We start from the raw sequence: 15,053 nt of genomic DNA on the forward strand, positions 1-15,053 counted from the left end.
GACCCCAGGTTTGAAAGGTAATCTCTTGGGATTGCCACAGCAGAGTGTCAGATGCTGATTCTTTCACCCTGTCACTCATCCTGTAGGTAACCAGTGTTGTTATGCCACTCGACTTTCTGGAAGATGAGTATGATACAAGAGACTGTGCTGCATTAAAGGTTAGTTTCAAGGTTTTTAGTAATGTGTGTTTTTTACTTGGAAGTACTTGAAAAAAAAATTTTCCCGTTGTAAACTGAATTTAGGTTTAGATGTTTTCTAAGGATAGTGAAAAAGCTGTAGTGTTCCTTTTATCAATCTACACCTATTACAAACTTTCCCTTAATTAAGTATTTTTATGAGACGAGTGCTATGCTAATGATAACCTTTCATAGGACTTCTTTTGTATATTTTAACTACAAACTGTTTTAGTAACAATGCTATTCTGTATTGCATAGTGCCATACTATGGATCTCTTGTATATTACATATAGTTCTTAAGGATGTGTCATGGAGTCGAAAAGAAAAAAGCACAGAGAGCCCTACCAGTAACTTTAAAAAAATCTATACTACCTTTTCTGAACTGCAGATTAAGAAAAAAATAATAAAGCCTGAAGGGGAATGCAGTAGCCAGGACAGAGCATGTGTTTGTGTTTATTGTGTGTATTTCCTTGTTTACTTGTGAAATAGACTGTATGTTCTCTGTTGGTTTCTAATTTCAAATGTCAAACCTCAGCTTGATTCCTGATTAAGCTCTTCAATACTTAATTTAGTCTTGATGGCATGAGTTTTAAAATAGCCTTTTATTTTTCTGAAGTATCATCTGACTTTTTGCAGTACCTATCATCCCTTTTAACCTAAATAGAACCACCTCTGCTTTTAGGATTTACTGGGGAAAGGATAATTGCATCCCTTTCCTTTTGCTCACAGCCATTTCCCTCATTTGCTTTTCCTGTGTTCATGACCCCAGACTGAGAACCTGGTCAGCATTGAGCTCCTAAAATTTTAGACCCAGGAGAGCACTTTGAAGGGAATGCTGTGAACAGAGTAACTTTCCTCTCCTGCCTGCTAGTTATAGACATGCCATTTCAGTAAATGATAAAAAATTCTCTTTACTGGAGACACCAGCAGGAGTGAAGTCAGTTCTTCAAGCTTGATTGTAAGAAATAATTTTAAATAAGAATGATTGTTTCTCTGCCAGTTCAGATGGTGGTTTCTTTTCAGCAGAAATGAGATTCATTTCAGGGGAACAAGTTGCAATAGATAATTTAATAATAAGCATCTATGAGAAACTGGGCACTACAAAAACCCTAAGAAACATTAGTTCTAGAAAAACCTTCTAAGATGTTTGTGTGTAGATGACGTTAAGCCCTTTATGTAATTGCTTCACAGCATTAGCTAACATGAAGAGTTTTAGTTGAAGTTTTAGCTGCTCTTTTATTTGCAAAATAGGTTGTATGACTAACAACACAGTAAAATACACTGACTTTGCCAAAGGACTTTTTTATAACAGTTTAATTTTAAATTCCAAAGGCCTATGCTATCCTAACTCAGTTCTCTGTTTCTGTTTATATGCAGACCTCACAGTTTTCACGGAGATCATTTTGGAGATTTTACTTTCATGAAGCCAGAGACCTTGAATTTTACTTCAGGCCTTTTGATTGTGAAGCTAAGCTTGAATGGGTCTGCCAGATAACAAAAGGTAAATTGCCGTTACATCCATCTGTTCATATAAGGAGTTTAATACAATGAGTTGTAATTATTGCCCTATAATAGAAACTTTGCAAACAGTATTTTGTTGTTTCCTCTCTGAACTGCTAAAGAGGACAGTACATAAAATGTCTCATTGGTGTCACATACGAACAGATGTACACTTAGAAACTGACCCTGAGGAGAATGCACTATCACTGCTCTCGTACTCTTTCTAGTCCCATGAAGTAAGAAGTGGTTTTGTGTGTGATGATATAAGCCACTGAGTTGCAGCATTTGTGGACTTGACTTAATGGTTCTTAGTGATATTTTTAACTAAATCACCACAAGTATTTTGGGTGTACAGTTTGCTTCAACCTTAGGTCAACTAGCCCTCTTCTTGTAAATCAGGTGTACTAGCTCCTCATTGTAGTGAGGAGTGGGAATACAAAAGAATAGCATGGCATATCTGCACAGATCCAGGTTTTTTCATGCAGTATGTAATCCAGTAGACTTTTACATTTGGGTTGTTGATTAAAAGGTGTATTGGGATGAATCTTTCTTGTTGGGGTGAGATTCTGGTGGAAATACTACTTTGATGCTTGAGAGATGAAAGAGCCACAGATATGCAAGATGGAAGTATGCAGTACTCCCATTAATTTTATATTGGCTAATTTTAAACTATTAAGCCCGTGTATGATTTCATTCTCCTTTTTTTCATCATGAATGGTGAGAAGTATGAGTACTAACCATCACTTCTATTATTGGTGGCCACAGTGTTGTTAGAAAGGGAATTCAGTGACTTTTCCTTTTTTCTTCTGAACAGGTAGCACTCCAAAGACACCAGAGTGGTATATACCAGGTAATTTGACTTCTTTTGTATTTTTCCACTATGTTGTAGGGTTGTTTGTACTCAGTATCTTTTATTAGGTTTGTTACATTGCTACTGCAATGCCTGCTTCATTCCAGAAAAGATTATGACTGATAGAATTTGGTTTTAAGAGAGTTCAAAATGCAGAGCATTGACTCTTCCCAGTGTCAAATTGAGATTCCTTAATAAATTCAGAAAAATAAAATATTTGTATTTCAGAATTCATTTCTTACTCATGTGATATTTCTTCTGTGTAGATGAAATTGGAATTCATGGACCCCCGCTTGTTGTTGATGGAGCAGAGCTGTGGTTTGTACCAGATAAAAACCTGAGCTACCAGGAAGCTATTTCCTACTGTCAAAAAAATGATAGTGATTTAGCCTCTGTAGAGTCTTACCCAAAACTCAGGACAATACTATCTCAAATAGAAAAGGTAAGGGGGTGTAATCTGTTTTCACAGTTGCTTTACCTTGCAGGGAAATTTACTTGCTAAGTTTTCCAGTATAAGAAAATGTTAATCCTAATTTATTTCTTTTTCCTGTTGGCCTGAATGGTTTTCAGTTGTACTTAAAAGGGAAAGATGGGATAAAAGAGAATTATTTTAATGGCAGTCTAGTAAAAGAATTTTTAAATTTAAAAGTAGGTTTAACAACACTGAAAAAACACAAAGCTCTCTGAATGGGGAAGAAGTGTCATAGCAGGCCTACCATGCAAGCATCCCATTGTCTGCAAATATTTCACTAACAATTGTGCTAGGTCTTAATTTTGTGCACAGGACAACATATAGTTTTTCACCCGGTGAGAGGATTTAATTAGAAATTCTGGATGGTCTGATATGGAAGGGGCTTGTGTTGTTCATGGCATAAAAGTACATTCTTGTAAGGCATGTGAGAAAAACATGTCAAGTTTCAGTACCTCTGTGACTAATTTTGTCACATTGTTCTATGTTTGGTAGAGTCAGGAGCTCTTTCTATGTGGGTTGTAAAATACTGGGTTTTTTCTTTCCTTCCACAGTTATCAAACAGCGAACAGAAGTGGTGGCTGAAGTTTATTGATTATGGCTACAGCTATCATTCACCGTATGTAGAATAATTATGAGTTGCTTTATTGTAAGCTTTATTTTGTGCATTTTAGGAATTGTTAACTAGAATAGTTAATTCATAGTAATTTTATTGTAACTGAGTTAGTCATCCATTTCTTATGTGTGTTATCAGAACCTTTAAATTTTGGGCTGTTGGGCTTAGGTATCTTGGTCTTGTTGTGTGAATCCTTGAAATGTGTGATCCTAGTAGCTAATGTATTCCCTTGATCTTTGAAATGCTTTTATTGGGGTTTTGGGTGAACTTCTGTGTTCTGTTAACATTTGGAGAACTGACCAAAAAAAAGAACTCAGTCTGTTGACTCTGAGGATTGAGGAATACCCAAGAACAGGGAATAGGAAATTGGTTTAAGACATCACACTTCTAGTTAGGTAATGCCAAAGTGTTGGAGGACTTTTAGTATAGCCTTGTAGAACTGGGATGACTCACAGCAAATCTTATATCATTCCCTTCTTGGCTGCAGGGAAGATTCATGGGCTTCTTACAAGGAAAGTCCTTCACTTTCCAGAATACTATAGCAATGCACTATTGTGAAAAGGAAACCAGAGCTATTTCCTATTCCCTTCACTTGTCCTGGCAATGTGCTGTGATTGCAGCATGGTGATAAATAACCTCATTCTGCACATCTCAACACAGTTAATTTGGGCACATAACTGCTGAACCTACCACAACTTTGTTTTTAGCCTATTTTGTGTAGCACATCTAGAAACAGTTAATAGCCCAAATTTTTGTTTGCACTGACACTGTTGCTATCAGAGTTTCTCCATGAAGGTCACATTGGATTGGAGACTAACTGAAATATTTATATCCAGTTTACAGTTATTTCCACGCTTCCATGATAGATTACTGAGAGATTGCTGGTATATTTCCAGAAAGAACTGGTATAGAGGTAAGGTGGTTTTTATTTTTCACCCTCTGCTATTGTTGTATTATTTGAAAAGAAAAAAAGTAGTAATTACTGTTCTACCCAAACTCTTCTATTAAATGCAGATTGATACCAAAATAGGAGTGAATGGCTTCTTCATGATAATCTGATTGACTGTTGAATCATTTATTACTTCCTCATGGTAGAAGCCATGGAAATATTTCTTATCGGCCAGAAGGAAGCCTGCATTCAAATGACATTTTATTTATGATAGCTTGTCACTCTTTTTGCAACAGAAATTAATTAGGTGAAATCTGGTTTTGGTGGCTACCTTTTTGTGTTTATGCTACATATTCTGAGGTCTGGAGTTTGAGAGTTGTCAGTTAGAGAGGTTAACTCTGTACTGGCAACCGTGTACATATCTGGAGACAAATTCCATTAACTGTTGGAGTCATATTGTAAGGGATGGACAAAGTAATGAAAATGCCTCCTGGTGGAGTTTGAAGTGTATTGCTTCCTTTCTTCAACTTTTATGTTGAGGAAAATGTACAACCTCTAGAGAACAAGAAGCTCCTCCTGTCTTCTACCATTTCCATTTAAAGCATGTTTCCCCCATTATTCGGTTGGTTGCTGCTGAACTGTTTTCATCTCTGTTAGCTAAAAATTGCTCTAGACCAGGAAGTCAGTCCATTTATGACTGCAGGAGTCATGTAAAGCAGTGCAGGTCAAATGCTCTCCATGTAGATGTTAAAGGATTCCTTTTGGCTTTTTTTGACAATTAGGTGTATCCTCTTTGCCAGAATACAAGATTAGTCCTCATATACAAAATCTTTTTTCAATAATATCCTGTTTTCAAGTTCTCTTTGCCTATACAAGTATTAATACAGGAAGTAAGAGTGAGACTCTGGAACTTTAGAAATATTGTACTACTGTCTGATATAAATGATTTATGCTTGCCTTCTGCTCTACTGCTATTTTTAATGCCTTCAATTGCACAGTAATTCATTGTGGTTGCACCTAAAAGGGTTTCCCTTCAGATTGGTCTTTGTCACATCGTAAAGCAACTGGAGTGTGATGGGCATTACCATAACTGTTTTTTAAACTTCTGTTTCTGCAGACTACCCAGTTAACTGTAATGTGAAACTGCCCTTCATCTGTGAAAAGAACAATGCCTCCTTACTAGAGAAGCACGATCCCAGTTACCGCCCAGCCCAAGGAGGTTGCCCTAAGGGCTGGCATCGGTTCCGGAATAAGGTACAGAGATAACACAGATCCATCATCCTTGCCTGTTCTTCACAGTCCAGTAAGCTGGAATGCCTGTCTGAAAGAAAGGAGGAGGTAGACCCTCTGTTGAGCAGTAGACTAGCAATGGACTTTTGAAAACTAAGTATACTGATTAAAATAATCTCCCCTTTTTGTCCCTTGTTCAGGATTGATGGTTTCTTAAATTCAAAGCATTCATTTTCAGATTGTTTTGCTTTCCCATCACCACACATTTAGGTCCAAAAACATTGGTTGTAGTGTCTAGTCTTGGGCTGCTTCTTTGGATGAAGAGGATTTGAAAGGGAGAGGGTGAGGTTTCTGTGGCAGAAGTATGTTGTGTCTCTTCTGGAGTAATCATGGGCAGGCACCAAGTTGGCAGACACCATTTCCTGAGTTGCCTTAATGACTAAACTTACTTAAGAATTAGTGAGCAGCTTTTAAGAATTAACCAACAAGTCAGAATCCATAGAATAATTAATTATTTCAGTACTATGTTTTAAGGCAGTCATCTAAAGTCTTAGTGAAACTCATTCCTGTTGTTTGCTCCACCATTATTCTTTACATGTGCATCAGATCTGCACATTACGTTGTGCCAAGGTTTGCAAACTTAATTCACATCATTGCAGCATAGACCTTGGAGTTCCCAAGTATTTTTCCCTGAAGGTAGCTTATTACAAGCTCCTGACCAGCACTATCTGACTGCAGAGTTCATGTGTGAGTTCTCATTCCTAAAACACTAAATCATTCTGAGGTAGCAAATAAGAATTACTGAATATGAGTGAGGCATCAGTCAGAGGGATTATATTATATTTAGCTACACTGCTGAACCAAATAAATGTTTGCAGCTAGTATCAGGTCCCTTCCTTTCTGCAAAAAAAAGGTTATATTTCATTGCAGGAAATGAGAAGGGAGTTTTTAGGGTTGGGGTTGATTTAAGATTTTTTATCTTACCAGGCAGAATGGTATGATGAAAATAATTTTCATTATATTTATTTTGCAGTGTTTTCTAAAGATGAAACCTGAACATTTAACATTTAATGGAGCTAATGAAAAGTGTGTAACTTTTGGAGGCTCTCTTCCATCTATCTCAGATCAAGCTGACCAAGGTATGGTGGTGAACTGGGGGCACTTTAGTGTGCAGCTTCTCTTCTATATTCAGAGTAGTTCTGCTTAAGAGCTTGAGCATAAATCACAGGCATACTAGGAGCCTAGAATCCATACTAGGATTCTAAAAATCCACAAGCATACTAGGAGCATTCTAAAAATCCAGGACTGATTAAAAATGTGTTGTCTGTTGTTTGCATCACTGGAAACATAACATGGAAATGCAGTTACCAGATACTTGAACCAGTTTGAAGAGCAGCTTCTCTATATGATCTTAACCTATTACAAAAAGAAAAAAGTTGCAAAACCTTGTTGAGAGAGTTGAGCATAAAATGGTCATCACTGAATGAAGAATTGTTTGGCTTTCCTAGCTAAAGCATAACTGAGACTGTAGACTTTGCACTCTGAAAAACCACCTTAGAAGCTGCTTCCAAGAGAAGCTCAGCTTTGTATGTGGGACTGAGGTGTCAAATACAATGCCAGCTGGAGCACAGGACCCTCTGTTTCTGCATGTGCTAAGCAGCTTAATGTGGCAATGTGTCCAAAGTGACCCCCGTTGAGCTCTTCAGGACACTGGTGAGAGGATGGAAAGCAGGACAGGAAGACAGAACTGTTTCACCTAAATCAATTAAGGTCAATGAGAGAAATGCAGTGAGGAAGAAATGGGTTCACATTGGCTGCAAGTAATGTTCAACAATAAACTGATGAATGATATGGCTGAATTTGCAACTATATTCTTGTGGATAATTAAGAGTTCTCTGAGGGTGTATCTGAAGTAGCTCAGTTGAATTCTGCAGTGCCCACAGTGCATATTTTCTTTATAAGCAAATAACCTCTTGCCAAACAAAATATGGTAAATAGACTAGAGAAGTCAGGAGTGTACCTGCAGGCAGCAGCTTAATGATAATTTTCTTTTACTGCTGTTATTGGGGAGGAATAGGGCTATGTACAGGAATATACATGTCTCAGGCCTGTGTGCTTTTGTATGTATTTAAGGTTGGAAAAGCACAGCCATTCTGAAATGTAACATAGCAGGATCCCTTGTGTGATTTGGTGCATTTGGAAGTGTTTGTTATTTTGTCTTGTTTGTTTTTCTTTTCTCTGTGTAATGGAGACCACCTATATGGAAAGGAGACACAGTCCTCTTAAAATGTGCTTCTTTCTGTGGGCTGCCTCTACTCCTCCCAGTGGTATTGGGGGCTAGCCCTGACCTGCAAATCTACAGTGGCTTTGTCTCCTACAGAAAATGGGCTGTGGCTAGTCTGGCATGTGACCAACAGCTGAAACATGCCAGCAGTAGCTAATTACACAGCTTTGATTTGTCTTTCTAAATTAGTCAAGTTTAGTTAATGCCTTTGGTGCCTGAGGGGTTACCAGAGCCCATTGTTTCTTGCCTGAATGGTCACTAAGAGGGGTCTGATACAAGGTTTACCTGGCTGAATTTTTTTTCAGCTCAATCTGACTTCATTTAACCTATCCTGCCATCTCTGATGGTGGGGTGGACAAAGTCTGCAGAGTCCAAAAAAACGTTCTGAGTTATGATATCTAAAAGAGAAAGATGGGAGATAAGACTTCCTCCATCAATTCAGAAAGGGCAGCAAGACAAGAGAAGATCTTGCAAGCTTGTGGAAAAGCAGCTTTTTAAATTTGTGTGTGAATAAAAGACTCCTAATTAGTGGGCAAAGGAACAGGTTAAATCACCTAACTTCTCCTCAGCTCAGAATTTGAAGGACGAATACCAATAGCCTGCTCCTTTCAGATAAAATCAATATGAAAGGTGTTATCAAATGGAAGGAAGGGCTGGAAAAATTAAATTAACACAAACAGGGATTGCATTGTCTTACTTACATGAAGTCTTCTCTTGGAGGCTTACTGTTTTCCTAACCACAATATGTATATTTACTCTTCTGTCCAACAGATTATATAACATCCTTGCTTCCTGGCCTGCCAAAAGATATTTGGATTGGTTTACAGTTCCTGTTCAGTACAAGGGAAAACAAATGGATAGATGAGAGTAAACTGTTGTATAGTAACTTTCACCCACTCCTGACAGGGAGATTAAGGAAAATTCCACTGGATGTAAGTTCTGACTTTTGACTTCTTTTGCCTATTGAGTAATGAAATTTGGAATGTTGTGTCAAGAAAACCCCCATGTAATAGACCAAATTCCCCAGTTAGTCATTTTAATTGGCCAACAGGGTGGCTGACAGTACTGGAGCTCTGTTTACCTTTACTTGGATGACAACTTCTGAAACGTATTTAGCTTAGGAAGACTTTCTGAGTCCAGGCACCTGGTAGTGTCTGTAAAACAGGTAAGCTGTATAAGCTGTATTGCACCACTCCTTTGAAACTTCTTAAACAAGTTCAGACAGCTGGGGTTCTCCTAGACTCATGTTACTTCACCTCTACACCAGTATGTTTTTACCTTATTTGAGTCTGATAAGGATATTTCTGTTTCTCAGCTTTTTGATGAAGAATTTAACAATCAGTGTGGTGTAATCCTCAATGATCCCAAATCACAATATGTTGGAACATGGAATTTCACTGCTTGTGCTGACAGGCACTTCTTGGGTATATGCCAGCGGTCTGTAGGTAAGTCTGAAGAGTCAAAATAAATTGCAGCCAGAGTTTAAAGGTGCATGTGCCAGGAGACTTTAATGCATGTAAATGATTCCACTTGAAGAGCAAGATTCTTGTAGAGACTGAGCAGGTAAATTCTGGAAAAGCAGAGTGTAGAGGAGGATCTGGGGGCTGTTTTGTCAACCATTCAGAATTTTCCCTATTGTGTTTCATAGGCCAGTTCAGGGAGAATCTGTTTTCCTGAAAGACTTTGTGCAGTCTCAGTGGAATTACACTTCAGCTGATGGGTCTTTAATGTTCTGTGTGTATAGAGGTCATGTACACTGAGGGGTGGAACAAGTGATTCCTTTTTCCTTTTCAGAACTGTGGAAGTGAGAAGCCCTAGGAGGGAATCACACAATATTTATATCCTCCTTAAGTACATCCTCTGTCTTTTAGTTCTATGAGAATATAAAGTATCATAGACTTTAAATGTTGCAGTTGGTCTCTCCCCAGAGAAAACTTGAGAGTTGATGTGAGTGGGATTTTTTAATCTGAACTAAAAATAATATTCAGATGTCCCCATGTGGGTTGGCCAATACCAATTACTGGAATAAGATCAATCAAACACATATAGTTATTAGGTGCATTTAATTACTGCTATGGGCTAATGTTCAGCATACCCACTTCTGAGTAGGTTCCTTTATATAAATAATCCTTTTAAGTGATGAACATGCTATCTTCTAAAAAAGAATCAAACACAAAGAAACCTAGGTGTACAAAACGCCCAAGACTACACCCACCGTCTTCAGTCTCAAATAGGCAGAGATTTCCACCTCCCACCTCCATTTAACATACAAAATCTTCTTTACTCAGTGCCAAATACTCCAGAAATTCTAAGTGTTAAGATTAGAAGTTTGGATGGAAGAGATGTCATAAAAATGTGAAAAGGAGACTTTTATGAATTGGAGGTTGACAATCTATCTGTTTATATCAATCTCTTATTAGTCTGGAGTGATTAAATACTCAATGTTTCTTTGCCACAGCTGTAGAAAGTGTAATGAGAAAGGTTTTTGGAGTGACAGAGAATGTGTCCTGCTATGGTCTGGTCTTATACTGTGTTAGGGATCCAAGCATAGTTTGGGTTGGGAGGGACCTCAGCAGGTTGTAGGGACAGCTGTGCAAGAGTCGAAGCTGTCTAGGGCTTTATCATCAGGAAAAAGATGATTCATGTTCATTGGAAATCTTGGCATGACTGTGTTTTGCAGAATTTCTTGAGATGGTAATCATCAGCAATTATTTTTTCAGAAATGAACATTTTGCTTACTGCTTTGTTTCCAATTTGGTACCCCTTGATGTGTGATGGTACCCTGGGTTCCATGGTTGTCTTTTGTAGCTGTTTACTAAGTGAAAGCATTTGGCAGCAGACAAACTACTTGAAACAATCTGTTTGAGCCTTGTCGGTTTTCTGATCTATTGAAAGCTGAAAATATCAAATTAATATTGTGTTTCTGTCATCATGTGTTTTGGAAAATGGCCCTGTCAGCCAATCAATCAGCCATTTATATACTGGTATTTATAGAGTGATGCCTCCCCTCACCCCGTGTAGGCATTTTTATACTTCAAGTGTTTTAAATACTGGGTGAGTTCTGCCTTTTGCAGAATGAGTTTCTTTTTGGTTGTGTATGAAGCTTTTGGGGTTACCATTTGTATGCTTAACCCTACCACCCCCAGGAGTATTTGCATCTTCTATTAACTGCAGTGGCCATGCATCACTGAGCTGTGCCTTCAGGTGTGGTGCTGGTAGCTGTGATAACACTCTGTGCTCAGAGCACAAATAGTGAATTATCTCCCTCCCCATGCAAGCTGGATTTTCTGCAGTTAGTTAAGTGGAGGTGAAAACAGTTCTCACTGTATTCATGGATGGCAGTAAGGAGTTCTGGGACTGTGCTGTACCAAGATCTGCATAGACAGGTTCTGTGGCACAATAGATTTGCATAAGCATAAATCCACAGGCTCCAGAGAGATAAATGAGTCATGTTTGGCTGTTGCTGTATTACAGCAGAGAGCACTTGCTCTCTCATATTTGTGTGTAAATGAAGTTAGAGAATATGTTTTTAATTCAATAAATTATTTTGCAATTAATTTAAAATAACATATACAAATAAATGAACCTAAATTGAGAAAAAGATATTTAATAATACATTGGCTGAAAATAATAATTATTTTTAACATATATTTTTCTATCTAAGATATCAATGATGTTTGCTTCTAACTATAATTATCAGCATAATCTACTGTCTAAGATTTTTTTTCCCAACTGTAGTCAAACAGGTTTTTCTGATTGTTACAGAGATATTGTGAGTTTAAAAGGTATTACAGTATTTAACTACTTAATTACTGGACTTCTTTTCTTATGTATAGGTACTGCTGATAACCAGACAGAGCAAGTCATTAATGAAACATTGAGCTATCAAAATGTTCAATACATGTTAATTCTGAAGAATTTGTCCTGGAATGATGCAATGGCTGCATGCATAAATAACAAGATGCAGCTGGTTAGCATCACAGATCAGTTCCAGCAGGCTTTTCTTGCTGTTCAGGCTGCTCTTCATAATTACCCACTCTGGACTGGACTCTTCAGCAGAGATGTAAGTTTTGTTTTTTCCTCAGACTGTGGCTTAAGGTATTTTCTACAGTTGTGTGAAACAAAACCTGAGTTAAAGAAATTCAGTAACAAATTACTCTCTGGGCTAAAAACTGTTTTAATTTAGGGATAACCATCTCAAGATAAATGTTTTAAACCTTCAGTTCTCCAAGTTATATATTCTTGAACTCCACTGGATGAATTGATGATGATGATAAAATTATTTTAAAAGACTGATGATGAAGGGATGTATTGTAGGGTGGCAGCAACATAGGTTACTGAGTCATCTCTTTTGTTTACAAATGAGTAATGAGTGTTGCCATTTAACATCATCACCACTGTTTACAGTACCACTCTAGAAAGATGACCCAAAAAATGACCCAAAAATCTGTTTTGGAAGGGCGAAACTACAAGTGGCAAATAAAATTCAAAATGAATCATTGAATACTTGTGGAGATGCATTTTTAAAGTTTAACTTAGATTCTATTATTACTTCATGTTATTTATACCTATGTTGTGAGTTTGAGAGAGGCATCTCTGAGACAGGTTAGTGGGTTTTTCTTTCTCCCTATGGTTTTTATTTGGTAAAAAAAAAAAAAATAATGCAGGAGGGGTTGCTTTTTATCTTTATTAGCGGGAGGACCTCTTGGAGATCTTTATTGTGGATTGAGAGGTGTCTCAGCTGTTAATGGGATGGCTTGGGCTTGCTGGCTAAGTTTATCTCTTTTGTCACACACATGAGTCTGGAGATAATTGCAAGAAAAAAGTTAGAATTTTTTTAGAGGTGCCTCACCTACACAGTATGTTGGTGTTCATGCAGCACTGCAGTGTTATGTTCTTCTATTGTCACTTCTGGGCTGTTGGATACTTTAGCAAATAGGGGAAAACAGAAATTTGAGTATAAAATTTATGGAGAATATTTTTAAATTTTTAAAGGAAACAACCATTTAATCTTAGTGAAAATGAGGAAACCAGACAACCTATTTTCCCATCTCTTTTGAGTTTATCTGTAAGTGAAGATCAAATGATTCATTTTGGGGCATATAGCTCAGGCATGCACTGGCTCTTCACCATTGCAACACTCTATTATTTGGGCACAATTAAAATGTCACATGAAAGGATATTATAATGCAACTGGTCAACAGAACTTGTTACTCCAGTGCTGAAATCAGACACAAAAGAAAGATATAAGACAAATTACACAACAGTAGGGGGATTTCCCAAAGACTTTCAAATGTAAGATTTTTTAAAGATAGCATGCTGCTTTTTATGTGGGTTGTTTTTTTCCTGCATCCTCCAGGGCAGGAACAAGTCTGATGTATTAAATCAATTAAGTATTTAATAATTTCTTTCAACTCAATATAGAGTAACTGAGACTGGACTTTCTTCTCAGTTATTAGCAGTTTTCCAGGACTAGGAGATGATATCCACCATTGCTTTGCAGGTGCAAATGATGCAGTTTGGACATCCCATTGCTTTCTTCCTATGAACAGTAATGAGACATTACCTTTGGATAATTTACCATTCAGCTAATTTGTATTTTTGCAACTGCAGAACTTAAAATAACAAAGCTTGTTATATTGTGAGCAGGAAATCAGCTCATGAGGGCAGTGGAATACTTACAGTTCTCATCAGAGACACTGAAAATGTCTAGCCAATATAAATGTATTATCTGCACCTTTTTTTTTTTTTTTCTGTGTAAGCTCATCCCTTTTGCTTAAATAATGCTAGGGTGGAAAACATTATGGCTGGCTGGATGGGAAACATGTGAGTTTTAGTCGCTGGTCTGAAGATGATGAATACACAAATGAAGAATGTGTGTTTTTGGATACTGATGGCTTCTGGAAAACTTCTGACTGTTCCTCTGAAAATCGAGGAGCTATTTGCTATGCATCAGAAAGTATGTATGCAACCATCATTTTTATAAAAGTTGACTTTTATTTTATTATGAAATAAATTCAATTATTTCAGCTTGTAACTTCAAAATTACAACATTTTAAAACTTACATTTTCTCCAACAGTCTGATTTCTATGCCCTTCAAAGACAGGGGACATGCACCTGTTGGTCTTAATCTAATTGTACCTTAGAAATAAATTCAGCATGGATGCATTGGGTTAGTACCCTTATTGCCAACTGATCCTGTCTTTGCTCTGCTTCTCTAAGATCGTTGCATACTAATCTCTCCCACTTGCCTGTGGGAGAAGATTAAAATATCTCTGTACTGTTTACATCTTAATATTGGAACCTCCTGAAATCTATTCAGACATGGAAATCTACAGGGAGAAGGTACATGGCTATATGGAGAAGGGTAGAAGGTTGACACTGAATTGAAAATCATCATCTGAAGTTCACAAAACCTTTCTAAATACCCACTAATTATAAAAAGACAGGAATGCAATAGGATATGTTTTTTTTATTTCCAGGAAAGAGCTGTGCTAGTTGTGTATCCTTCAGAAAAAGATTTTTTCTGAGAGATCATCACAAACTTTTTCTCTATGAGACCGTAATGATTTGTTTTGGTTTTATTCTGTGAGGGGACACAGGCCACTGTACATCCTGAGTCACTGTAAAGTGTGGTGTTATGACATCATTAATTATTTTGTGCTTACAGGCCAGGGAACTGCAGTTAATGATGTCATACTCTCACTCCTCAAATATTAGATAAAGCCTTAGAACTAAGAGGTGTTGCTAGCTGTGAAGTAGTTTATTTGTTACAGTGGTCTGCCCTGCACTAGAGGCAGTAAGAGCTTTTCGTTATTGGCCTACACTTAGCACTTTTATGTAAGGATTTATTTTTAAATGTATTTAAAATAACTGTGAAAACTTGCAAGTGTCTGAACTCTTTAGTAGAGCTTACTGCTGGTTTGTTACTTTAAAAAAATCACTATCATGAGGAAACTGAAAATAACACATTGAAAGGATGACAACTTAATTTGTCTTACATGTTTTTAAGTGGTACCTGAAAGTGCTTTGTGGGAT

The 15,053-nt window shown here is 37.2% G+C and overlaps 1 protein-coding gene across 3 annotated transcripts in view; it reads left to right on the forward strand.

Annotated features, from left to right (window-relative positions):
• LY75 (lymphocyte antigen 75) overlaps positions 1–15,053 on the forward strand; it is a 55,857-nt gene that overhangs the window by 32,025 nt on the left and 8,779 nt on the right. For all 3 annotated transcript variants that reach the window (XM_014265770.3, XM_005485238.4, XM_074548614.1), the window contains exons 15-26: positions 87–158; positions 1,554–1,677; positions 2,491–2,526; positions 2,793–2,968; positions 3,550–3,614; positions 4,448–4,524; positions 5,618–5,754; positions 6,764–6,869; positions 8,786–8,946; positions 9,330–9,459; positions 11,851–12,077; positions 13,805–13,973. In XM_014265770.3, the coding sequence (XP_014121245.2) occupies positions 87–158; positions 1,554–1,677; positions 2,491–2,526; positions 2,793–2,968; positions 3,550–3,614; positions 4,448–4,524; positions 5,618–5,754; positions 6,764–6,869; positions 8,786–8,946; positions 9,330–9,459; positions 11,851–12,077; positions 13,805–13,973 (1,480 nt within the window). The remainder of the gene's footprint in view (positions 1–86; positions 159–1,553; positions 1,678–2,490; positions 2,527–2,792; positions 2,969–3,549; positions 3,615–4,447; positions 4,525–5,617; positions 5,755–6,763; positions 6,870–8,785; positions 8,947–9,329; positions 9,460–11,850; positions 12,078–13,804; positions 13,974–15,053) is intronic.

This window comes from Zonotrichia albicollis, chromosome 10 (genome assembly GCF_047830755.1).
Source record: "Zonotrichia albicollis isolate bZonAlb1 chromosome 10, bZonAlb1.hap1, whole genome shotgun sequence".
Taxonomy (NCBI): domain Eukaryota; kingdom Metazoa; phylum Chordata; class Aves; order Passeriformes; family Passerellidae; genus Zonotrichia; species Zonotrichia albicollis.